This window comes from Vombatus ursinus, unplaced genomic scaffold, assembly GCF_900497805.2.
Source record: "Vombatus ursinus unplaced genomic scaffold, bare-nosed wombat genome assembly UNPS02014793.1, whole genome shotgun sequence".
In the NCBI taxonomy this organism is placed as follows: Eukaryota; Metazoa; Chordata; class Mammalia; order Diprotodontia; family Vombatidae; genus Vombatus; species Vombatus ursinus.
This window is the reverse complement of record NW_020954571.1, coordinates 15,563,342-15,590,740: the sequence shown is the minus strand read 5'-3', so window position 1 is coordinate 15,590,740 and position 27,399 is coordinate 15,563,342. Positions and strand designations below refer to the sequence as shown.

The 27,399-nt window shown below is 42.5% G+C and overlaps 1 protein-coding gene across 1 annotated transcript; it reads left to right on the top strand.

The window, feature by feature from the left end:
• Positions 1-739: 739 nt before the first annotated feature.
• Positions 740-23,483, top strand: DNTTIP1 (deoxynucleotidyltransferase terminal interacting protein 1). Its single transcript, XM_027869758.1, has 13 exons — positions 740-844; positions 1,012-1,082; positions 2,232-2,328; positions 11,755-11,853; positions 14,348-14,416; positions 14,722-14,778; positions 15,128-15,186; positions 16,243-16,288; positions 17,645-17,703; positions 17,855-17,915; positions 19,608-19,679; positions 22,874-22,929; positions 23,072-23,483. The coding sequence occupies exons 1-13, from the start codon at positions 740-742 to the stop codon at positions 23,208-23,210; spliced, it is 990 nt and encodes a 329-aa protein (XP_027725559.1). The 3' UTR covers positions 23,211-23,483.
• The last annotated feature ends 3,916 nt before the right edge of the window (positions 23,484-27,399 follow it).

The following is a 27,399-nucleotide window of genomic DNA, read 5'->3' as shown; positions in this document are numbered from 1 at the left end:
GGCCATCAGTGCTGGAAGGTCATTTCCGAAGCCCCTTTTTACAGCGACGGTAACCAAGATGGGCAGGAAAGGGAAAGAACTTTGCCCAAAGTGACTAAGAATGGAGGCAAGCCTAAACCCTGGTCTCCTGACTCCCGAGTCCAGGGCTTTCTCTGTCGCCCTCCATTCCTAGCAAAGACCCCAGGTATTTAAGAATATCAGAGACGGAAGGAATCTTAAAGATAGCCTCGACTAACCCGCTTCATTTTACAGAGGAGGACAAAGAGGCCCAGAAAGGGAAAGAGACTTGCCCAAGGTCACACAGCGACTACGTTTCTCTCCGTGGCCCAGGCGCAGGTGGCACTTAGAGTCCCTCAGTTTTCAACTACTAACAGCCCGCCCCGCAGTTAAACCCGCAGCCTGCAGGTGGTGTTGGGGTCGGGGTGGGGGGCGTCCCATCAGTCACCCCCTCCGCAGAAGCCCGGACCGACGCCCACCCTAAGCCGCTCCTGGCCCCAAAAGCAGCCGGCTCTCTCTCTTCCCCTTTTCTCTCGCTCACGGACGCACGCCCCGCTCGGTTCCCATGGCAACCCCGCCGCCTGCCGCGTCGCTCTTCCGGGGGGTGGCGCGGCGCGGCGCAATGACGTTGACGGACTCGCTTCCGGCCGGTGGCTGAGGGGCTGGGCTGGACCACCGGCTGCTACGGAGATAACTGCTGGGGTGGCGGCGGTGGCCTGGCAGGGAGCGGGAGGGAGGGACCATGGGGGCCACTCGGGATCCAGAGCAGCCGCGGGGTCCCAGTGGAGCGGAGCGGGGCGGCCCCGAGCCTGGGGACGAGGGCTCGGCAGGGCAGCTGGTGGTCACGGTGAGAGAGGAGCGCCGGGAAAGGGGGGCCCGGGCGCCTCGGGCTGAGCCAGGACGAGGCCTGCCGGGGCGGGGAGCTAAGCTGGAGCGGGAGGCTAGGACTGAGCCCCTCCTCTGTCGCCTGGGATCTGGGGCTCAGGGGGCTCACCAGCGCCTTGGTTCCCACAGAACCCCTGGAACATCATGATCAAACATCGGCAGGTGCAGCGCAGGGGCCGCCGCTCCCAGATGACTACGAGGTGAGTCTCCCGGGCCCGGGGACGATGCGGGGGCACCAGCTACCCCGGGTCCCCCCTGCTGGGGGGGAGGAAAAGGGGAGTCCTCCCCTCTGGAGGCTGGAGAGGGGCCTGTGAAGAAGTCAGGAGGGCAGACCCTGTGTGCTGCAAAAGAAAAAACACTGATTTAGAATGAGAAGAGCCAGAAAACAAATTGCCTCCGTTTCTAAAAATGTAAAATGAGAGGGTTTTTCTCCCTTGGGTGACCTCCAAAAATCCTTCTAACGCTAAATTATATAATCTTGTCTGTGTCCTTGGACAAGTCACTCGTCTTCTCTGGACCTTAGTATTTTTCCTGTGTAAAATGAAGGATTTGGACCAGTTAGTTTCTTGGGTACATTCCAGTTCTTGAGCCTCTGGCTTTAGACAAGTCAGTTCCCTTACCTAGACCTCTATTTCTTCCTCTATAAGTTGAGGATGATTTCTAGGGGCATGAAATGGCTTAGATGGGTTTTAAGAGCATTTTCTACTCTAACATATTTTCCCCACAACGTTCTGAAAAATCAAAGATTGTAAGATAATTAGGGGTCAGTTGAAGGCTAGCTAGTGAGTTAGCCAAGTCTGTCATAGTCTTCCCCATGGCCAGAATCCTTCACCTTGACCTAAGTCTCCTGGATGCTGCCAAGTATTTGTAGTAATAATTGACCAGTCTTCAGAACTTCACATGTGTGTATGGGTTTCTTTGGGTTTGGAAGAAATCAAGTCAAAACTCTGTAGACTGTAAGGCCTAGTTTATTTGTATTCCAGTACCAGCTTCCTCCCAAGACAGATCCCAGTAACATTAATAAGGAGTTGATAGTTGGATATAAGCCCTAGGCTGGTATAATATGTTTGTTTTTTTATCTCCCAAACCAGGTTGTAATCTCTTTCAGAGCAAGACCTGTCTCTTAAATTTATAATGCCTTAAATGTAGTAGATACTCTAAATGTTTACTGATTGGCTTTTTGAATGACAGTTTTAGAAGTTGATAAGTCATGCTTCTTTAAGGTTAAGTACTTATTTAAGGACTATTTAATGTCAGAGAAGCCATAACAAGAGTCATTGACCCTGGCAGCACAAAGAGGAATCAAGCGTTTGGAACCAATGTGACATTTTCCCCTTTTTGGAATGCAGCTTCACAGACCCTGCCATCTCTATGGATCTGCTTCGAGCTGTCCTACAACCTAGCATCAATGAGGAGATTCAGACAGTCTTCAACAAATACATGAAGGTAAGTGATGCTGGAGAAAAAATAGGCAAGGAAATCCTAACAGACCCACCCTGTTTACTTGGATCTAATCTTCTACATCAGAATCACAGAATCTGAGTCCTCCTGGGACCTCCAAATCCACCTAATCCAACTCATACATGTCAGAAAATCTTCTCTATCAGCATTCCCAGTAAGTGATCATCAGAAAACATCTGGTGGGGATATACTCACACTGGTTCAGACTCGAAGTCCATCTATCCTACTATTCTGTTGCTGATAGCCCTAAGGAATGTCCCATGGGAAGATTTGGTTGTCTTCTCTGACATCAACCTTAAAGGATATCAGAAATAAAGATGATGTCCCATGCCCTACTCAGATGATATGTGGAGCATTGCATTCAGATCTAGGTGGGTACCATTTGAGGGGCAAGTTGGAGTATTTCCAAACAAGGGCAATCAATATGTTAAAGGAACTGGAGTAATTATTGTTGTTCCTTTGTTTCAGCCATGCCTGACTGTGACCCTATTTGGAGTTTTCTTGGCAAAGTTACTGGAGTGGTTTGTCATTTTGTTTTCCAAAGGGTTTGGAGACTGTGCCATAAAAAATGGTTTGAAGAGCCTGCAGGTTTTTAGCTTAAAGTAGAGAAGTCTTTTGAAGTAGCATTATAGATAGATAGATAGATAGATAGATGAATAGATAGCTATTGGTGATCATTTGAGGAGCTGTCATGTAGAAGAAGAATTAGACATGTTCTGATTAACCCTAGATGGTAGAACTTATCTCAGGTAGAAATTGCAAAAGCAGATTTGGGCTCAATATAAGGAAGAAGTTCATTACAATTAGAGCTATCCAGCAGTGGAATGGACTGCCTTAAAAGGTAGGTAGTGAGATCTGTGTCACTGGAAATCTACAAGAAGAATCTTGAGTGACCACTTGGGACTATCATAATGAAGATTTCTGTTCAGGAACAGATTACATTAGATGCAATCAGAGGTCCCTTTCCCCCACAGCTATTTATGGCTCTGTCATTGATTCACTTGTATAAGCCCTTTATATTTTCTACCTGTAAGACTTCTTGTGGTATGAATTCCATAGCTATTGTATACCTATCGTATGAAGTAGGACTTAGCATTAGAGAATCTCAGATTTTAGAGGTTACTGAATCTCAGAATTGAAAGGGACTCCGGTTGTCTAGTCCAGTCTGTCCCTGAGAAAGAATTTACTCCATAGCTTTTGCGTAAGATATCCATCAAAGAGGAATCTACTCCCTCTAAGGCAGCCATCTTTCATTTTTTGATAGCTGTTGGGAAATTATGCCTTAACTTAAATCTAAGTCTTTATCTTTGCTACTTCTGTCTATTTCTTTTAGTTCTGCATGCTGGGGCCACGCTCAAAAAATTTACTCCCTCCTTAGAATGATAGCCTTTTGATCACTTGGAAGACAACTATCACAGCCACCTAAATCTTTACTTCTTCAAACTAAATATCCCCAGTTCTTCAGTGGGTCTTCATGTGGGAACTTGGGCATTATCTAGCTAATTAATGTCTTTCCTAAAATACAGTACTCAGAACTACATGTAGTACTCCAAATAGGGTCTGACCAGGGCACAATATATATATCAAGACCATCTCTTCTCTAAACAAAAAAAAAAAAAGAAGAAGAAGAAGACTCTCTCTTCCCTTGTTCTTTGCCCTCTATCCTTGTAGTGTCACCCCTTGTCCAACGCATGGGTCCCTTCTATCATATCTCTGATAGATAACCATTCAGCCTCTGCTTGAAGACCTCCGGAGATGCACAACACACTGCCTAGTGTCAAAGAAAAATAGTAACACTCTGCATTTTAAGCATAAGACTGCCAGAAACAATTTAATTTATTATTATTCCATATCTATGCCATTTCTAGCTTAAAGAGATCTCCAAACTGGCATAACTCCCCTCATGCCCTCTGACATGTCTCTCTACCCCAAAACAATTTGAGGTAACATTTATAGGGATCTTGAACAAGGAAAAGATTAAAATATGTTAAAATATGATTTGGGGTTAGCATTCCAGAATAGGCAGTACTCTCTTCCTTGACCATTCCCCTTAAGTACTAAAAGGACTTCATTCCTGTGATCAGTATCTTAATCCTTGAATGGAAAAGATGTCACAGCCTTTAGGTGATCTTAAATAAGTAAGACTTAAGATTAGTGTTCCACCTTGATCTGTTTCCTGGAACCTTAGCTTTCTTTCTTTACCTGCTTTCCTAAAGGGAAAGTCTAGAAAGGGTTTTTGGCTGGAGAAAATATTATTTCTTAATATTTTCAGTTGGATTAAAAAGAAGGTTTTTAATATGTTTCCAACTAATAAGACAACTGGTTCCACTGTTAGCTCTCATTATCTGTCAATCAACAAGTATTTATAAAGCACCTGCTTTGTGTCAGGCTCTGTGCTAGGAGCTAGGGATATAATGACAAATCTGGTATAAATGTAATGACAATCTGGGCCCTGAAGGATCTTGCAGTCTACCCAGGGGATATGCACATCAAGAGATAACAAAACAGAAGATAATTTGGGGTAGAGGAAATAGCAGCTGGAAGGTTCAGGGAAGGCTTCCTTTAAAATTTCTAGTTCTGTAAGAGACTGCAGGGCATGGAATATAATATTCCAGAGAGCAAAGGAGATAGGATTACAACCAAGAATCACCTACCCAGCAAAACTGAGTATAATCCTGCAGGGGAAAAAATGGTCATTCAGTGAAATAGAGGACTTTCAAGCATTCTTGATGAAAAGACCAGAGTTGAATAGAAAATTTGATTTTCAAATACAAGACGCGAGTGGAACATGAAGAGGTAAACAGGAGAAAGAAAATCATAAGAGACTTATTAAGGTTGAACTGTTTACATTCCTGCATGGAAAGATGATATTTGTAACGCATGAGACCTTTGTCAGTGTTAGGGTAGTTGGAGGGGAAAAAATTACATGTATGTATATATTGATATAAATAGATAGATAGAGGGCACAGGGTGAGTTGAAAATGAAGGGGTCATATCTGGAGAATACAATTAAGGGATGAGAGAGGAATATACTAGGAGAAGGAGAAAGGGAGAGGTAGAATGGGGTAAATTATCCCACAAAAAAAAAAAAAACCCAGAAAAGAAAAGGCTCTTACAGTGGAGGGGAAGTGGGGGAAGGTGAGAGGGAATGAGTGAATCTTATTCTCATAGGATTTGACTTAAGGAGGAAATAACATACACACTCAATTGGGTGTGAAAATCTGTCTTACCCTACAGGAAAATAGGGGGGGAAGGGGACAAGAGAGTAGGGGAATGATAGAGAGGAGGGCAGATTGGGAAAGGGAGTAATCAGAAGCAAATACTTTTGAGGAGGGACAGGGTCAAAAGAAAGAATAGAATAAATGGGTGGGCGGGATAGGATTAAGGGAAATAGAGTTAGTTTTTCACAGCATGTTTACTATGGAAGTGTTTTGCATAACTGCATATATATAACCTATATTTAGTTGCTTGCCTTATCAATGAGGGTGGGTGGGGAGGGAGGAAGGGAGAAAATTTGGAACCCAAAGTTTTAAAAACACATGTTTAAAAAAAATGTTTTCACATGCAACTGGGAAATAGGAAATACAGGAAATGGGGTACAGAAATCCATCCTGCCCTACAGGAAAATAGAAGGGGAAGGGGATAAGAGAAGGAGGGAAGAGATAGAAGGGAAGGCAGATTAAGGGAAGGGGTATTTAGAATGCATGCCATCTTGGGGTAGGGGGAGGGGCAAGATGGGGTGAAAATTTGGAACTCAAAATCTTGTGGAAGTAAGTGTTGAAAACAAAAAATTAAATAAAAATTACCATTAAAAAAAAATAAAATAAAATTTCCAGTTCCGAATTCTCTCCTTCCACTACCTCCACTACCCATTGAGAAGGCAAGAATGATATCCATTATATATATGAAGTCATGTAAAACATATTTCCACATCAGCCACATTGCAAGAAAGAAAAGGCAAGAAAAATAAACAAAGAAAAAAATACGCTTCAGTTTACATTCAGGGTCCCATGAAGGTAGATCTTCATTTTTCATCATGAATCTTTTGGAATTATCTTGGATGATTGTATTGATCAGAGAAGTTAAGTCTTTCAAAGTTGATTATTATTACAATATTGCTGTTACTGTGTACAATGTTCTTCCAGTTCTGCTCATTTTATTTTGCATCACTTGATGTAGGACTTCCCAAATCTTACTGAAACCATCCCTATTCGTCATTTCCTAATAGCATAATAGTATTCCATCACAGTCATATACCACAACTTGTTCATCTATTCTTCAAGGTGGACATCCCTTCCATTTCCAATTCTTTGCCGCAACAAAAAGAGCTGCTATAAATATTTTTGTAGGTAGATCCTTTTCCCTTTTCTTTGATCTCTTTAGGGCACTGACCTAGTAGTGGTATTGCTGGGTCAAAGGATGTACACAGTTTTATAGCCCTTTGGGCGTAATTCCAAATTGTTTTCCAGAATGGTTGGACCAGTTCACAACTCCACCAACAGTGCATTAGTGTCCCTATTTTTCCACACCCCCTCCAACATTTGTCATTGCCAATATCGAAAATGAAAAGGGAAAGTGCAAAACAAATGAACAGGAAATAAAGGAAATTATTAAAAAGTCATTTTTCTTTTATATACCAATAAAGCTAATAAATGGATAAATGTTTACAAAAATATAAAATAACCACATTAACAAAAAAATTTAAATAACTCAATCTCAGAAAATGAAATTGAACAGTTTATCGAGGAACTCCTAAAAGAAAAAACCCCAAGACCAGATGGACTTAAAAGTGAAGTCTATTAAACATTCAAAAAACAATTAATTCCAATATTACATAACTTGTTTACAAAAATAGTGAAAGAACATATCCTACCATACTCCTTGTAAATTTATACATTTTAGCCATTGGATTTTTCAGGCTCTCATCACTTTCTTACATCGAATCTGTTGTTAAGTCTACTCCACACATCTCTCACAACCCTTGCCTTCTGTCTACTCATTCTACTACCAGTTTGGTTCAAGATCTCATCATTTCTCACTCATACAATTGTAGTAATCTCCTGACTGATCTTCCTAAGGAACAAGTCTGACCATGTCACTTCTCTATTCAGAAACCTTCAGTGTAACATTGAGCATGCAATACCAGTTCCCATCCACATTCTGACCCCAACGTCATTCTCTTTCACTGAACAGGACTCCTAGCTGTTCTCTGAACTGGACATGTCATTTTCCACTTCCTAGCATTTAGGAAGGTCAATCAATGAATAAACATTGTAGATATGCATGTACAGTATGTTAGGCAGTATGCTAGAAACTGGGGATACAAAAAGAGACAAAAGACAGTCCCTGCTTACAATCTAATGGGGGAGACAACATGTAAACAAATATATAAAACAAGCTATATATAAGGTAAATAGGAGATAATTAATAGAGAGAAGGCACTGTAGTTAAGAAGGATTGGGAAGGCTTCCCATAGAAGGTAGAGTTTTAGTTGGACCTTGAAGCCAGGGAAGCCAGTAAGTGGAGATGAGGGAGAGCATTCCAGGCATGGGGGAGAGCCAAAGAAAATGCCCCAAGTGGTTGATGGAAGAGCCAGGAACTCAATGTCGCTGGAGAGAGGAGCATGTGGGGAGTAAGGTGTAAGAAGACTGGTAAAGTAGGAGGGGCCTAGCTTATGAAGGTCTTTGAATGCCAAACAGCATTTTGTATTTGCTCCTGGATGCAATAGGGAAGACACTAGAGTTTATTGAGTAGGGCAGTGACCTAATCAGACCTGTACTTTAGATAAATCACTTTTGTGGTTGAAGCAACCAACCTCAGAATCTTTGCTTGGAACAACTTTAAGCCTGATTACAAAGAAACTCATTTTTACCACAATCCCAGTGCTTTAGAAAAAGAAACCCAAAAGCATAAGTCAAATTATAGGCCTGAACAAATATCCAATTCAGGAAGGTTTTGATAACATTGGTTAGTCAAAGCATCAGCTAATCGCCTCTCTCTAACCCCTGAATCCCCCTCCTTTTTTGTGTTCTGCTGTAACTTACTGTTTTAAAGGAGGTTAGTGGATGTTTCAGATAAAATTTATTCAATTCGTTCTTACTACAGAACATCATATTTATAATCACATTTGAAATTTCATAATAATGGAGTCACGTTCTCCCATTTACATACGGAAATAGATATGGAGAGAACCTTGTTAGATCTTTTACTTATATTAGGGGCTGTATTAGGCAGCACAGATATTAAAACTGGAAGGATAAAGAGATGATTAAATTGGTCTGGAATGCCTGGGTCACAATTAAATGTTGTGCAAGGCCTCATCTTGCTAGTAATTATGATGAAGATAGTGAGAAGTCCAGAATGACTCCCAGGGTGTGAACCTGATGGCTTGGGAGGATGGTGTTACCCTTATTAGTAATAGGGAAGGTAGGAATTAGGGAGGGTTTAGGGGGAAAGATAATGAGTTGCATTTTGGATATATTGAGTTTAAGATGTATAATAGACATCCACTTCAAATGTCTAAAAGGCAGTTGGAGATTCGAGATTATAGGTCAGCAGAGAGTTTGGGACAGGATGGATAGATTTAAGAATCATCAGCATGGTGATGGTAATCAAGTCCATGGGAGCTGATGAGATCATCAAGTGAAGTAATGTGGAAGGAGAAGAGAAGAGGGTCCAGGACAGAACCCTGAGAGACAGCTACAGTTAGAAGGTGTGATCTGGAGGGGGATCCAGCAAAGGAGACTGAAAAAAGGAGCAGTCAGATAGGTAGGAGGAGAACCAGGAGAGGGTAGTGTCCTGAAAACTAGAGAGAAGAGAGAATTAAGGAGGAGAGAGTAATCAACCGTGTCAAAAGCCAAAAAGAGGTGAAGGAGAATGAGGTTTGAGAAAAGGTCATTGTATTTGGTGACTAAAAGATCATTAGTAACTTTGGAGGGAGCAATTTCAATGGAATGATACAAGGTGGAAGCCAGATTGTAAGGAATTAAGAAGACAGTGAAAGGAGGGAAATTGGAGACACCTATTATAGAAGACCTTTTTGAGGAGTTTAGCTACAAAGGGCAGAGGAGATAAAAGCTGATATCAGGAATAGAAGGATCAAGTGAAAGTTTTTTGAGGATAGGGAGACATGGACATATTTGTAGGCAGTAGGAAATAAACCAGTAGAGAGGGAGAGATTGAAAATAAGTAAAAGATTGGGGATTACAGAGGAGGACAGTCTGTTGGAGTAGATGGGTTGGAATGGGATCACTTGAACAAGCAGCAGGGTTACCCTTGGTTAAAGACTAAGGCCATTTCATCATGTGAAACAGGTAAAGGAAGAGAAAGTGGCAGAAGGCTTCTGAGTGATGGAAGATGGGGAAGAGGGGAGAATAGAGAATTCACTGTGAATGACCTCAGTTTTTTTCTGTAGAATATATAAGGCAAGATTCTCAGCTGAGGAGGGGAGGGGAAGCCATAGGTTTGAGGAGGGATAAAAGGTTTGAAAGAGCCACTGTGGAGAGTAGGATAGTGAACCGATAAGGGAGGTATATAGTAGGACTGCCTAGCTGTATTGAGGGCCCAGTTGAGCTTGTGTAACATAAATTTGTAGTGGACTCAGGCAGAATGGTTGCATGATTTTCTCCACCTTCATTCAGCAGCATTTGTGTAGGAATGAAATTGACAAATGGTGGGGGTGATCCAAGGCTGGGGCTTTGCTGCTCATAATTGGCCTTTTAAGGGGGCTAGAGATTCAAGAGAGGAAGCTGGTGTAGTGTTGAATTGGTTTACCAGAGAGTCAAGAGGAGAGAGTGGCTAATGCAGGGGAGAAGGCCTACAAGAGAATTGAGGGGTAAAAGGATTTTAGGTCACAGTGCAGACCAAGAGTAGGGTTTTTGTAAGGGAAGGAAGAGGGAGAGGTGAAAAGCCAATAGATCATAGTAGGATAAGAATATTTCAGAGTTCTTGAACATAGTGGTGGTACATTTGTGGATGATGACAAGACCAAAGGTATGACTTTCTTTGTATGTGGTTGAAGTTGGGTGGAGGAGTAGCTCATGGGAGGTGAATAGGTTGAAGAACTGAGTGGTTAGGATATTTGAGGGAGAATCAGTATGTGTGTTGACATTGCCCCAGTACAAGGACAGGAGTTGGGGAGGAAAGAAAAATTGTAGGTGAGATATCAAACTCATTGAGGAAGGAAGGGAATTGACCCAGCAGTGCAGCAGCGGCAGAGCAGTCTATAAGACAGTAGCTACTGGAATTTTGCTTGGGTGGTGGTTATGAGTAGCATGGTCCTCAAAGGAAGACAGATTACAGAGTGATGGAAGTAGAGCCTTAAAATGGCAAGGGTGAGCAAAGAGTATTCCCACTCCCCCTCCTACTAGTGAACCAAGGGGAATGAGAAGGTGCAGCCAGTACTGGAAAGACTGTGTCATCAGGGAGAGGCCAGGTTTCAGTAAGAATTAGTCAATGGAAGGAGTAGGAGAGGAAAAGATTTAGGATGAAGAAAAGATTGTTGCTTAAGGAATAGCCATTCCGGAGGGCATAAGGGAAGGACTGGATGGAGTTAGGATGAAACTTTGGGGTGAGAAGGTTGAGAGGGATGAGAATGAGGAATCAAGGGGTAGGGGTATGGAATGGGATTTGGATGATGATCTACAGGAATTCAAAGTCACTGGGATGTTAAGGGGATGACCAGGTGTGAGAATGTTCACAATTGAGTGAAGGGTGCCAATTCTCTACCATCAAAAGACAGGTGAAGCAGATGGAAGGCCTGAAGTCAAAGGGAGGGTTGCTTCACATCCCACTTGGAAGATTGATCACCCCTTATGCTTTCAGTGCACCACTTTGTTTTAGAATCCTATTCCTTCAGGGTCAGGTCAGGTGCCACCTCTTTCTTAAAGCCTTCTTTGATTCCTGCAACTAAAAGTCACTCCTGAGATTTTCTGAGAGTACTTTGGATCTTTCATTTATCTCCATTATACCCTACTTAGTATTAAATCAATCTCTCTCTGTCTCTCTCTCTCTCTCTCTCTCTCTCTTTCTTTCTCTCTTTCTCCCTCTCCCTCTCTCTCTCTCTCATGTCCCTCCACCGACCTTCCCAATATAAGGTAAGCTCCTTAAAGGCCAGGACTGGGTCATTCCTTTCTCTATATTCACAGTGCCTAATATAGTACCTTGAGTATAATAGTCACTTTAAAAATGTCTGTTGAAATTTGAAGAAGCCCAATATCAGTTTGACATCATAGAAGAGCACACCTCTTCTGATGACTGCTCACCCTTCCTAGCCCTGTTAGTTATGTTCTTGAAATAGATGAGCCATACTGCTCCTTGTCATTTACTGTTGTTACCCTTATTGATGATGAGCAACAAGGTAGACAGGTATGATGACAAGGTCTTTAACCTTTTCCTTGGTCTTCTCTCTAGTTCTTTCAGAAAGCAGCATTTAATGTCAGAGACAATGTTGGGGAAGATGTTGATGCAGAGCAATTGATCCAGGAAGCCTGCCGAAGTTGTCTGGAACAGGTAGGAGCCTAAGGAGATAGGGGTTATATAGTCGGAAACCAAAGCTGTCTAGGGACTTTCTGAATGAAGTTCATCATCTGAGAGCTTTCTGATAATACCTGTCAAACTAATCCAACTAAGATCTGGAATTAGTAATTTATATATTCTGAAGCAGCCATCAAGGTACTAAACTTCAGCTTAGGAGCTAATATATCATCTTTGCTACTGCTTGGTGGATAATATTGAGATGGTCACCTCCCTTCTCAGTGGCTCAATTTCTGTCATGTTGTCATAAAGTATTAGGTTTTGGTGGGACCATGGAGATCATATAAGCCAGAATTTCAAACTAATGTGGACACCAAACACGTTAGAATTTAAAATGTTGAAAGACCAATTTGGGCATCCTGGAGGTGTGGAATACTCCTGAGATAAAAGAAGGGTCAGGTGAATCTTGACTCAAGAGTAGAAGAAATTAAGCCAATCTTCATACTGAAAAATTGCCCTACAGAATAAGTATTTCTGATTTGTGAATAATTTACATTTAATGTATTAAAGAAGAAAATAGTGTCATGAGATTGTCTAGTAAATCCTTGTTCACTTAATGTGGAACATCAGAGTTCTTTTTCTTTTGTTTAAATTTTAAAAACATTTTATTTTCAATTTAAAAGCATTTGTTGTTCTCCCCTTTGCCCCTCTCCTCCATTAGGAAAAGAAAAAAAAAACTTTATAACAAATACACAGTCAACAGATTTTCACATCGGCTGTCTCCAAAAATGTATGTTTTGTTTTGCATCTTGAGTTCACCACCTCTCTTGTCAGGAGTGGGGAAGCAGGCTTTGTCATCAGTCCTTTGAAATTGTGATTGGTTACTACATTGATCAGAGTTCTTAAGTCTTAGATAGATGTTTGTCTTTACAGTGTAGTTGTTATCATATAGATCGTTCTTCTGGTTCTGTTCACTTTGCATGATTTTATGTGTCTCTCCAGCTTTTTCTGAAATTGTCCCTTTCATCATTTCTTATGGTGCACTAGTATTTCATTACATTCATAAATCTTAGTTTGTTTAGCCATTCCCCAATTAATGAGCACTCTAGTTTCACAACAAAAAGAGCTGATACAAATATTTTTACATATGAGTCCTTTTCCTCTTTTTTTGATCTTTTCGGGGTATTGGCTTAGTAGTTATATTGCTTGGTCAGAGGGTATGCACAGTCTAGTGACTTTCCAGAATGGCTGGACCAATTTCACAGTTACACGGTATACTCATGTGCCTGTTTTCTTACAGTTCTTCCAACATTTGCCATTTCTGTAATCGTTGTTGATTTTGGAACATTTTTTGTTTTTTGCTAGGCAGTGGGGTTAAGTGACTTGCCCAGGGTCACACAACTAGTGTCAAGTGTCTAAGGCTACATTTGAATTCAGGTCCTCCTGAGTCCAGAGCCAGTGCCCTATCCACTGTACCAGATAGCTGCCCCATGGGACATTTTTTTAAATGTGGTTGTTCATAGCTTGGATTTTTTTCCTTTGGAACTGCCTGTTCATATCCTTTGACATATCCTATTGGGGAATAGTTTTTGTTCCTATAAATTTGAATCTATTCCATATGTATGTTGGAAATGAGAATTGTTGTTTAGAACCATTTGATACACAGTTTGAAAAATACTGATGATGGACCAGTCTCTTCCTTTTACAGATGGAGAAACTGAGACTCAGAGAAAAGAAATGGCTTTCACAAGCCACACAAGTCACAGTGTAATGGAGAGACTAGACTTAGAATCAGGGACTTGATTAAAGGATTCTAGTCCTGATTTTTTCCCACTTACTGTGTGACATTGGGCAAGTCATTTAACCTCTTTGATGAATTTTCTCATCTGTAAAATGGGAGTGATAATACTTGAACTAGCTACTTCAAAGGGTTGTTGTGAGGAAAATATTTTGTAAATAGTAAGGTGCTGTAAGAAAGTCTACTGTTATTTATCAGTAACGGAGTTGAAGGGGCAGCTAGATGGCACAGATCTTGGAGTCAGGAGGACCTGAGTTCAAATCTGGCCTCAGACACATGATACTCACTAGCTGTGTGACATTAGACAAGTCACTTAACCCCGATTGCCTCACCCAAAAAATAAATAAATAAATAAATGACAGAGTTGAGACTAGAAGTCTGGTGTCCTAACTCCAGTCAAGAACCTTTTATGCTGAATTTCATGGGGACTGTTAGTCCCCTCCCTTTTCCTTTCTCTTTGGAAGGAAGGAATGACATCATATCTGTAAACCCCCGCGTGTTTGTCAGAGAATATGCCTACTTTTGCCCAATATTGTTATTAATAGTGATCAAAGCATCACCTAGAATCTCTGTATTAAGACATCAACAGTCTAAGGCAGAGAGTTCCAAAGAGATGAGTGCTAGCACACAAGTGCTATAGCATTAGTATTAACCAGGCAAGGAGCAAGCTTTCCCCTCCCCTACCACTCACCTGCTAGATTTTTTTTTTTAACTTTTGTCGTCTCCTCTTAGGCTAAGCTGCTGTTTTCGGATGGGGAGAAAGTGATACCCAGACTGACTCATGAACTTCCTGGGATGAAGGTCAGAGCTGCTTTGTCCTGGAAGCACAAATGGGTTGGAGTGGTCCAATTTCAGGGAGGGTTAAGCATCTGACACTAGCTGGGAATTTGATCTGACCACTCTTTAGAGGCACTGGAGCTGAGTAGCATAAGAGATGATTGGGTCTCTTTCTGGAGCCTGGGGAAGATGCCATCCTACTCCTAGAAGAATAGGTCTTGGTCAGTGACTTGTGCCTTTGAGATATATCCTCTACAGCATTATCGGGAAGTCTGATGGTCTCCTCTGAGACTTTACTGCCCCACTGACTTTCCTCTCTCCTTTCCCAGCGTGGCAGGCAAGCAGATGAAGAATGTGCCCATCGAGGAAGCCCTATCCCAAAAAAGGTAAAAAAAAAAAAAAATACACACTCACATATATTCATGTGTGTGTGTGTTCCTATTCCATCTGGTGATGAGGAAGAAATCAGTTAGGCTTAAATGGGAGGTACTGGTCTTCCCAGAGAATCTGAACCTCACCCCTTTGTCTTACCTTCCCCTCAGCCCTGATTGAGAAACCTTCAAAGGTATTACTTCTACCCAACCCCTCACAAACACCACCTAGTTTCTTTTAAAAACAAAAGAAGAACTCTAGTGGTAGCAGACAGCCCAGGGTAGGCTACTGAGCAGGCAGGATCCCAACTGACTTAGACTCTGGAGCCAAGATCTCCTTCTGATGGGCCATTTTCTATTGCAGAGGAAGGGACGGCCGCCAGGACACATCCTTTCAAATGACAGGTCAACCTCAGGCATGGTGTAAGTGGGGACTGGGGTCTGGGCTTTCCAGCTGGCATCTAGTATGAGGGCAGATGAGGTTAGGGAACAAGACAGGGGCATTACTGCATAAATGGAGTGGGAAGCTGTTGTATGGTTGAAAGAGCAGTGAATTTGGAGTCAGAAGGCCTGAATTCAGATCCTGCCTCTATCACATACTAGCAGTGTGACCTTGGGCAAATCACTTTATCTGAACTTCAGCTTCCTCATCTATAAAACAGGGAATTAATGAAGCCTGTTTTACCTACTTCACAAGGTAGCTTTAGTGATCAATTCAGATTGTGAATGTAAGGCACTTTCCAAACTATAAGGTGCCATACAAATATCAACTGTCAGTAGTAATCACAATCTGAAGCAAATGAGGGAGAGGAGACAAGGGCTTTCTACACAGTTAAATTGGATTCAAGGGGCAGCACTTGTGAGAATCCCAAATGTTTTAATTAACTGGGAAGGAGAGATAGGTGAGATTAATATTCATCCTTGGCTTAGGTGTGTAATACCTTGCATTTTTTATGACTTATGTATGTAGATTATCTTGCTCTTCACAACAACCTAAGAAGAAAGTAGTATGAGGATTATTATATTTTTCTCTTTTTAAATAATAAATTTTTTTGATGCATTATACAAATAGCACTAAACACAAAATTAACCCTTATTGCACAATCTCTGAAAATAGTCATGGAAAACATCATAAAAAGAGATTATTAATGGTAGTACAGGCTACTGTACACTTGAGTAGTTTTCTGTTTTAAAAGAAAGGAAGAATGAATCCTTAACTTGAAGAAGTTAATACCAACATTGTCCATTATGTTCGGTCTGAATTTTGTACCAGGATTTTATCTCATTTTACAGATGGGGAAACTGAGAGTATGCAGTTAAGTTATTTATCTAAGGTCACACAGCTAGTTAGTGACAGAAATGTGACTGCAATGGCTTCTAGTCTGACTGCTCTGAGCTCAAGTGAAGTTCTGAAGTCCTAATTATTGACCTTGCAACTTTTCTGAACAGTTGGCTGATTCTTCTATTTTTCCCTGCCAGGTGGAAACCAAAATCCTGTGAACCAATTCGGAGGGAGGGTCCTAAGGTATGGTGTCTGACTGTGACAGTGGTTGGCCCAAGTTAGGCCCTTTTTCTGGCCCTCAAGGACTCTGGAGAGTTACTTTCTGACCTGCTATACATTAGGAAAAGGGAGGAATCTTGTTTTCTCTTGTGGGATATGTGAGGTGCTTCAACACCTCACATTTCTATAGCACTTTACAAATTGCTTTTCTCATAAGAAATTTGAGGTATGGGTAATGAGGGTATTGGTATAACCATTTTGTAGGTTAGGTAGCAAATCCATGAGAGGAGAGGTGACTTGACTTAGGTTACATAGCTAGGAATTGTCAGAGCCAGGACTTGAACTCTTGTTTATTCCAAATCTAATGCTCATTCTAGTACACCATCATGAGTGGGAGTGAAAAACAGAGTTTGGTTCCCTGTTGAGAAAACTTTCTCTGCTCCACAGACCCTGAGCTCACTGGCTTGGTAATGGACAGGGCTCCATGAATTTGAGACATTCTACAAAATATCTTCCTTTCCCTACCTGAATTACCCATCCAACTCAAGTCCTGTCTTCTCTATGAAGCTTATTATGATTTATTTCAATCTTTATTAATATCCTTTGCTTCTGAAGAGGAATGTTATCTATACTTTTTTATCTTTAAACCAGGATTCTGCACCTAGCTATACGATGCCTGCTATCGTTCAATGATTTCTATCTGTGTCATCTCATTTCTCCAACGAAACTATAAATTCCTTGAGGACAAGAAGCCAATATATTTATGAATCCTCATTCACAGAGCTGGGTACATGCTCAAAAAATACTTGTTGAATAAATGTTTGAAAAGTAACAATCATTTCAGTGGAAAGAGCACTAGACTTCAAATGAGATGACCTTGTGTTCAAATCCCAGCACTTAGAGCTATGTGACCTTGGGCACAACACTTAACTTCTGAGCCTCAGTTTCTTCCTGTGTAAGTTAGGAAGATCAATTAGATGAGCTCTTTCTAAAGTCCCTTTTAGTACTAAAGGGACACATTGATCTACCTTATCTGTCATAATCATAGAGGGAGTTTTCCTATTACCTCTTGAAAACAGCCTTTGGCTACAAAAGTCAAGTATTCACCACTTCTTTGGTTCAAGAAGCACCATAGGTTTAGTGAAAAGAGCATTAGACCTGGATTCAAGTTTCAGCTTTGCCATTTCCTAGCTGTGTGACTGACCAAATCATTTCCTGGTTCTGAGCTTCAAATGATAATATCTAGACCTTCCTGCTTCACAAGCTTGTGATTAAAGCATTTTGAAAACTGCAGAGCTGTTGCAATTGATTAAGTAAAGGTTGAGGTGGCATCTGTCTTGCCTAACATATTCACCCTCTGCTTCTCTGCTCTTTACACAGTGGGATCCAGCCCGGCTGAATGAATCCACTACCTTTGTGCTGGGCTCTAGGGCCAACAAGTAAGAAATTAGACTTTGATATTCCTGGGAGGGAACAGCACAAGGGTCCCACAACTGGCAAGTTCTTGAAAGAGGACACTCTATTGTTCTGTCCTCACCTTGCTGGAAAAACCCTGACTCCATTCCTCCATTGGTTATTGTATTGTTTTAGGGCTCTTGGCATGGGCGGCACCAGAGGAAGGATCTATATCAAACACCCACACCTCTTTAAGGTAAGTGATGACTGCCCTGGAACATTCCCTTCAGGAATATGAAGGAAACAGTTGTCAGGAAAGATGGCACACGAGAGCCTCCAGTGGCATGACCATCCTATCCTGCCTGCACGGGTTACAGTGGAAGGAATACTGGACTGGAAATAAAGAGGCACCCAGCTTCTAGGTCCAGCTCTGCCACCATCAGGGGACCTTGGGCAAGCTGCTTCCATATTCTGGGCCTCAGTTTCCTTATCTGTGAAATTCTGCATTGGCCCTCCAATGTCCCAGCTCCAATGTGCTAGGATTTCTATGAAAATGGGAACAGCTAGGGCCAACTTCTTCAATACAACAATTTGTCAGCACATGCCACAGTTGAACACACATGGTGTATGTACTTCTCTACTTTGTTCCTGCTCAGTCTCCCTTCATTAAAAACTTATCCTCTGCCAGTCTCTCATTATTATCACCTGTTCTCCCCCCTTTTCCTCCCCTTCCCACCCCCCCAGCCCCACCCCAGCCCTATCTGTAGGCTGGAAAACTAAAATTTAGATGAGAATCTGATCTTATCAGAAATGTGGGACAAAGGAAAAACATGATTGTTAGAAAATTTTTGTTATCTTGCTTTAATCTAATTGGGTTTTGTTTTGTTGTGGGTGGGATTATAAAGGGCTAAAGGGATCCTAGGGAAAGGATGAAAAAAATGGAGAGCTACAGGGTTAACACTAGCATCACCTCATAGGAAATACACTCACCAATACCTCGTAAGTACATATTCCCATAGAAACCTAACAAGAATGGATAGAAAGGCAGCCTGGTGGTATAAAAGGAGAGATTTGCAATTAGGAGACCAGTTCAGATCCTAGTTCCTACATTAGCTATGTGGTCATCGGCAAGTTCCTTTATTTTTGAGTATCGGTTTCCTTATCACTAAAATCGGATTAATTATACCTACTCAAGCCATCTCATAGAGTTGTAAACATTTGACAAACATGATTACTATAAAAATATGAATTTTTATTCTTGAAAAAAAGCTGAGCATATTCCCCCTTCTAACCCTCCTTAACTATTTTTCCTTTAAATTATCTTTAAAGTTTCTTATGTGGCCAAATGACTTTAGAAAAGCACGTTAAGGGGCAGCTAGGTGGCATAGTGGATAGAGCTCTGGCCTTGGAGTCAGGAGGACCTGAGTTCAAATCTGGCCTCAGACACTTGACACTTACTATATTTGTGACCCTGGGCCAGTCACTTAACCCCTGTTGCCTCACCAAAAAGCAGAAAAAACAAAAAAACACATTACAACGCTAATAGTAAGGATGTGTTTGGACTTGGCAGTGCTTAAGCATGGCAGTTCAACCCACCAAGCCCTGACACACCTGAGGAGAAGCTTACCACACCCTTAGCACGACATAATCCAAAAACCATCATGACTTCACCCAAGCCCAAAGGGCAGCCTGGTGCTTGAGACCACCTGTGCTTTGAATAGGTAGAGAAGGGCTGAGGGGAAGTTGTCACCTAGCCCCTTGTGGATCTGACCTGTATGCTTAAAAGCAGTTGATGGGAAAGACCCAAGGACTGCCTGTTGCTGTCTGAGACCAGAACAAGTCTGTGTTTCTCCATGAGATCCACCAGATAGAAAAGGGCTTGGAGATACAGATCAGGAAAAGACCAAACCAACCTGATTTCCCCACCCTGTGGTTCCCTTCCCTGCAGTATGCAGCTGACCCCCAGGACAAGCATTGGCTAGCAGAACAGCACCACATGAGAGCCACTGGTGGCAAAATGGTAAGTGTCCTTTCCAGGGGCTGCTGAGAAAGGGGTCAAAATAAAAGCTCAGTTGTCAGCTTTTGTTTGGGGAGGGGAGAGGAGGGCTTCTGACCCTGAAGAAGACATGTCTTCATCTTCCAGACTGTAGGACCCAAGGTCATCAATCTAGAGCTAGAATAGACCCAGGAAGTGATTATATCTCATCCTCTCTTTTTACAGATTACTAAATCACAAAAATAGTAATCATCAGAAGTGGGATTTGAACCCAGGTCTTCTGTCTCTAGAGTTAGTGCTCTTTCCACTGTTATATAAATGGTATAATTCCACTTGTGAATTGTGGCTCTTTGTAGCTGGGTAACTTTGTTTTTTGTTTTTGTTTTTTTAACGTGAGGCAAGTGGGGTTAAGTGACTTGCCCAGAGTCACACAGCCAGTGAGTGTTATGTGTGTGAAGTGAGATTTGAACTCAGGTCCTCCTGACTCCAGGGCTGGTACTCTATCCACTGCACCACCTAGCTGCCCCCAAGCTGGGTAACTTTGGACAAGTCACTTAACTTGTTAGAGTTTCACTTTCCTCAGCTGTAAAATGTGGATAATAATACTTGTGCTACCTACCTCATAAGGTTGTTAAGAAGAAAAGAAATGAGAGCTTCAGTCAGTTAACAGGCACTTACTAAACACCTGCTGTGTTCCTGATAACTGTGCTCAAGACACAAAGACAGAAAATGAAAGCGCAGTTGCTGTTGAGGAATTTAAATTCTTTTGAGGAAAACATACCTATATAAGACAATAGCAATAATAAGAATAACAATAGCTAACATTTATATAGTGCTTACTGTGTGCCAGGCACTGTGCCAAGTGCTTTACTAATAATCTCATTTGATCCTCACAACAACCCTGGGAGGTACTATCATTATCCCCATTTTACAATTAAGGAAACTGAGGCAGACAAGTTAAGTGACTTGCCCAGGATCACTCAGCTAGTAAATATCTGAGGCTGGATTTGAATTTGGGTCTTCCTGACTCCAGACCCAGTACTCTATCCACTGCACCACCTAGCTGCCCCTAATACAGAAAATACATCAGGCAGCTAGGTGGTGCAGTGGATAGAGCACCAGCCCTAGAGTCAGGAGGACCTGAGTTCAAATCCAGCCTCAGACACATAACACTCACTAGCTGTGTGACTCTAGGCAAGTCACTTAACCCCATTGCCTCATCAAAAAAGTAAAAGAAAAAGAAAAAAAGAAAATACAGATTATATACACAGTAGATACTAAGTGATTTCAGAGGGATCAGAAGAGACCTCATGTAGGAGGAGTAGCATGTAATATGCATATTGAAGGGTGCTAGGAATTGTAAGGGTCATATAGGAGGGGGAACCTTTCAGGCACTGGTAACTAACTACCTGTGCACAGACACCGAAACTGGAGATAGAATGTTGTGTATGAGGAACAGCAAACCTGTCAGTTTGGCTGGATTTTCAGGTGCGTGGAATGTGGAACAAACCCAGAGAGATAGATAGAACCCGAGCATAAGGGCTCTGTATGCTGGATGGAGGGGTTTGTGTTTGACCCTAGAGATAAGGAGTCACCGATGCTTCTTCAGGAAAGATCTGAGCTTTGGCAGTATCACTATGGCAACTGTGAAATGGCTTTCAGAGAGGAGAGACTGGCAGCAAGGAGACCAGTGAGACAGCTATCGCAATCATGTTAGGTGAGAGGCATGAAGATCTAAAATAGGTGCTGGTTCTGTGACTGGAGATGAGAGAATGACTGAAAGACATGGAAGAAGAATTGACAAGATACTAACTGGATATGGGCTCTGAAGAGGAGTGAAACGTCAGGGATGATGCTGCTCCTATGGAAAACAGGGAAGTGAGAAGGAGGAGGTTTGGCAGGGGGAAAATACTGAGTTTTCTTTTGTATCTGTTGAATTTCAAATGCTCATGAGATAGCTAGTGGCAAATATCCAAGACTAGAACTCAAGAAAGATACTGGAGCTGGTTATATAAATCTGGGAGTCACCTGACAATCATTTGAACCAGAGAAGCTGATGAGATCACAGAGAGAATAGGAACTATAAAGAGATTAAGAAAAGGTCTAGGACTGAGCTTTGAGGTACCCAACGATGTTAAGCGATGAGATATGGATGGTAATCTAGTAAAGGAGAGTGAGGAGGGTTGGCTGGACTGGTAGTTGAAGAACCAGGAGGAAACAGTGTCAAGAAAACCTAGAAAGGAGAGAATCCAGGAAGGGATGGAGAGTGGTCAGTGTCACATGTTGCAGACAGATCAAGATGGATGGGTCCTGAGGAAAGGCCATCAGATTTGCTGATGAAGAGATTATTTGTAAGTTTGGAGAGAGCAGTTTCCATTGGTTGATGAAGTCAGAAGCCAGATTGCAAAGGGTTAAGAAGTGAATGAGAGAAGAGGAAATGGAAGCAATAAATGTAGAGAATTTAATCTAGAAGTTTGACTGTGAGAGAAAGGAGAAGAATAAGACCATAGCTTGAGGGGTGTGGCAGAGTCAAGTAAGTATTTGTTAAGGTTTGGGGAGACCTGGATGTGTTTATAGGCAGCAAAGAAGGATCCAGTATGGGGCAGGTAGGTGGCGAAGTGGATAGAGTACCAGCCCTGGAATCAGGAGGCCCTGAATTCAAATCCAGCCTCAGACACATGATGCTCACTAGCTGTGTGACCCTGGGCAAGTCACTTAACCCCCCCCAAAAAAGAAGAAAAATCTGATAGATAGGGAAAGATTTGAAAATGAGAGAAAAGGGGGATACCCCAATTCTCTTAGCTTTCCCTAGAATGGTAGGGTTAGAAGAAACCTTTCTGACGCATTCATTCCCTATTCCAGCATCCTGAACAAGTAATTGCTTAAATACCTCCTATGGCGGGAAACTTGCTACCTTCTAGAAAAACACATTTCACTTTCAGATAGCTACAGTTTGTTAGAAAACAAAATGTACCTCTGATTTTCACATATTGGTATTATTGTGCCTTCTGGGGTCAAGAAGAATAAATCCAATTCCTCATGCATGTGACAACCCCCTGTCACTTGTCTGTTCCCCAGTCTGCCTACTTTTGAGACTAGGCCCTTACCTGGACTGAGATTTCTCCTAAGAGCCTCTCCTCTACCATTCTGGAAGCAGTAAGGGAAGCCCAAGACCCCTGGTAACTTTGACCATTCTCCTTTCTTCTCTATGTCTGTAGGCCTATCTCCTCATTGAAGAGGACATTCGAGACCTAGCTGCCAGTGATGACTACAGGTGAGAAACCCCCAGAACCAGCCTCAGGATCCCCCTGCTGTTGTCCCCGGTGGCCAATCCCATCTTCAGACATGGTTCCTCATCTTTACTACCCTGTTCTTCCATCCCTTCCCCTCTCTACCCCTAACCATTGTCTCCCCAGGGGCTGCCTGGATCTGAAGATGGAAGAGCTAAAGCCCTTTGTCCCTCCTTCCTGGATGGCAGAGAAGATGAGGAAATACATGGAAACACTCAGGACTGAGAATGAACAGCGTCCTAGTGAAGTGCCTCCTGAGACATGATGCCTAGCTCCTTGGTTGCCCCTGGAATCCTTCGTCAAGTGTCCCTCAGACAGGACTTCAGGCCAGGTGCCCCCTCCTCTGACTTTGGGGAAGCTACACTGCTGCTCCTTAGCCTGTTGTCCAAGGGCATCTTTCACACAGGGCCCAAACTGGTTTGCAGCTGGTCACTGTTCAGCAACCCCAGAGAGGCATACTTGGTTTTGTGTTTTTGTGAATTTATTGGGTTGGAAAGCACTTGAATTATATGTAATAAATACAGATGGTAGAACCTGCTGTGGAGACTAGTATGTCCAGATGAGAGCAGCCAGATGCCCTGGAGAAAAGGTAGGTGTTTGAAAAAAAGGCTGGTAGAGGCCCTGGCTCTCTAGAGTGAGAACAATAGTAATAACAGCTTACATTTCTAAAGTGCTTTACACTCATTCAGTAAATATTTATTAAACACTCTCTATTTGCAGAGCACTGTGTCAGTGCCGGGCAGATAAGTTTAAATAAAACACCTCCCCTCACCAGAAGAAGCTCAGTCTAAGAAGGGGTGTTAAAAAAAAGTGCCTGTCCTTTATAATCTTTACCTTACTTCAAGACTTAGTTAAGGGATCACCTTATCCATAGAGCCTTCCTCGATCCCCACCCCCTACCCCCCAGTTAAGTAGTGTTTTTTCCCTCCTCAAATTATGTGCTTTTCTATATAGGTTATCATGATTGACTGCTGGGCTTGGAATCATCAAGAACCTGGGTTCAAATCCTACCTGTGCACTAGATAGGACTTAGTAATTATAGTAAATTATATAAATTATATCATCATTATAAATTGTATAAACATAATATAAATATTGTAAAAATTATGAAGTATATAAACTTAGTAAATCATGAATGGGTTCCAGCACTTACCCACACTGTAATGAAATCAGAGATCCATCACCAGTCATGTGTATCTAACCATATTCTCCTCACTATATAATGTATAAATTCCTTGAAGGTAGGGATTTCTTTGTGTTTGTACCCCAGCACATTTCCTCAAACATACTTAATGTTTGTTTAATTCATACACAGATAATTAGAATACAACTAATAATTGAAACGTGCAAAAACTAGGTGCTATGTTAGGACCTAGTGTCCCTTGTGCAGTAGGTGGTAGAAATAGCAGTGTTTCCATTTTATAGATCAGGAAACAGGCTTGGAAAGATATAACTTGAAAGTGATAGCTGAGACTCTCACATCCTGGCTCACATTATCTCGTGCTCTTTGCATTGTATCAGACTGCAATAAAACATGGCCTACTTTGTGTCTCTTCCCACTTCTACTCTATAAGAATGCAGGCTAGAGAGGGAGGAAAAGTGGTGTGTCTTCTTACCTCACCAAACCTTTTTAGCCCCCACCTGAGACACTGGACAAACACCTGATTCCTACTTCCTCCAATAGAGGACAGATACAGAACATCCAGATGCAAGAACTTGGTAGTCACATAGGCCCATGGAATAATTGTAGGTAGCTGTGGTGGGCTGTCCCCCATTGTAACAAGGGGGTGATTCTGCTGTTCTAGAAGTGGTCGGTGAAGATGAAGAGGTGCTCCCTCTAGAAAGAAACTTTGAGCCCTTTTTCTCCCCTCTCCTTTCTATCTCCTCTTTTCTTCCCTCCACTCCCCTTCTCTCTCTCTCTCTTTCTCATCTCCCATCCCTATTCTTTCTCCTTCCTCCCTTCCCTGGCCTAGAAGATACAGTAGTAGAGGAGGCCATGGAGCCCACCAAGGCACACATCATGGGGCTGTGCCAGGACATGTTCTCCAAAACGGCCATGTACCTGACAGCCAGCAGTGAAGACTAAATTTCTGGAAAATGTGAACAAACTGACTAGCTTAAAGTATCTAGAAATGAAAGGTAATTGTGCGAACATACTTAAAAAGCTAGAGGACTTAAGCCAGAAATATGCAGCACTTCAGCCTCATTTGGATCAGATCACTTTAACTGAGGAGCAAGTAGCAGCTCTTGAGCGGGCAGCCTGCAAGTTGGATGCGTATTCAAAGAAACTGGAAGCAAAATACAGGAAGAGAGGCAATGAAAGAATTCTTTAGCACAAAGACTTTACAAGGCTGTTTCCTAAGAGCTGAAAATCGTGAGATGGAACTTAATCAAACGTCTATGCTTCAATTCCATAAAAGGAAGCAGTGCTGTTGATCCAAGGGAAATCCCTGCCCCCACCTTTTGTTGCGTGTGTGACTTTGGCAATCCCTTGATGTTTCTGTACCCCTTGGAACTTCATCCTATCATGTGCTTCATTGTGGGCCCTGGACCAAGACTGAAATCAGAATCAACCCCATCTAGAGCAGACACAGATGAGAAGCTCTGGCCTCCCTGTTTTCTCCCTTCTCCCCTGCCCCTAGGGCTCCACCTTAGACTCTGTTTTGAATGTGCCCCCCACCTCCTTTATAACCTTCTTGAACTTAAATAATAAATGCTGATTTATGATAAAACACGAAGCAGCAGCTAGGACGAGGAAGGGAACTGGAAGACAAGATCTGATCTTAAATCTCTGGGTCCCTGGTCCAAAAGAAGTTGTTTTTGTTGACTGCATGAACTTAAGAGAATCACCAGGCTCGAGCAGCAGGAGAGCCAGGTTTTATTCTTGGCAGCTTGCTTTTGTGTTATTTGGCAAGTCACTGGTTCCCATCTGTGTGATGAGGAGATGGGGTTGAATGATCTCCGAAGTCCCTTCTAAGTATGACCCTAAGGTACTGCATATGGATTACAGACTGAAGGCCTAGCCATGGTGGATGAGACACAGCTCACTCCTGCCATTGACTGGCTGTGTAACATGGGGTAAGTTATGTCCCCTCTGGGACATGTTCAGTGTATTCATCTGTAAAATGAGCTACCCATCACCAAAAAGCTTCAAGAGATGTTACAGAAGGAATTTTTGTTGAGCTGTGAGTTGATCTGTGATCCCTCACAACTCCCCTTCTGCCTTTTTAGGGGGTCTCTAAAATCTCAATTCATTTTTATATGATGCTTTTTAAGATTTGTAAAGCACTTTCCTCACAACCCTATGAAGTAGTAAAAGTATGATTAACACTTTATAGATGAGGAAACAGGTTCAGAGACACCATGTATCACATAGTTTGTAAGTAACTGTTTAAGGCAGAATAGGAACCCAGGTCTTCTGATCCCAGTTCTAGCATTATCCATTGTCATGCTGTCATCTCCAGGTTAAATTCTGGGGTCACTGCTCTGACTGCCTTGAGACATCTCTAAGTGTTAGAGTGCCACTCACCGTCTAATGGGGCAAACAATATGCAAACAACTGTGCTATATATAAGATAAAGTGGAGATAATCAATAGAGGGAAGGCACTAAAGAGGAATTTGGAAATGCTTCCTGTACAAGGTGGGATTTTAGCTGGGACTTAAAGGAAACCATGATGAGGAGAGAGATCCTGGATTTCAGGTATTGGGGGGGGGGAGGACAGCCAGAGAAAAACCCCAGAATCTTGATGGAGCGTCTTGTTCAGGGTACACCAAGGAGGCCAGTGTCACCGGATGGAAGGATATGTGAGGGGAGGAGGGGATATGCTATAAATTCCCCTCTTCTGTTGGGAGTTCCAGGCTCTGGTGCTGCTTTTGTGAGGAGTCCTAGAATGGGGAGTGTTGAGCAGGGTCATTAGAATAAGAACTAACTGGGGAGGAGAGAGAAGGGGGTCACATGGACAAAAAAGAACCAGGGGCTTTCTTCCTGCCCCAACCCCACTCTGGGTCCCAGAATTAGACCTCGAGTAGGAGGGGTGGGTTGGGGTTGCTAAGCATGCAGCCTTAGATGACTCCTTAGATCCCTCCCAAAACCCTGTGTCCCACAACTTTAGGGGCCCAATCTGTGGGTGTCTCCCCGGTTTAACTAGTTGGAATTCACAGCTTTCCCACGTGTACTTTTCTGTAGCCCTTTAAGAATCCGCCTTCCCCAAAGGTCACCAATCATTCACAAGATCGTTGGTTAGTAGACAGTCCCAACTACCAATCGTCGTCTCGGGATGGAGCCCCGGCTGGCCATTCCTGTCGCTCTGGTGGGTGGGTTTACAGGTTTCTAGGTGACCAGGCACTTCGGATTGATCCATTGGCTGGATCAAACCCAAGCGTGTCTCTGATTGGTTGACGCCGCCGGAAGGTTACAATTCAAACGCGGGCGGGAGGGCCTGGAGCCCCGCAG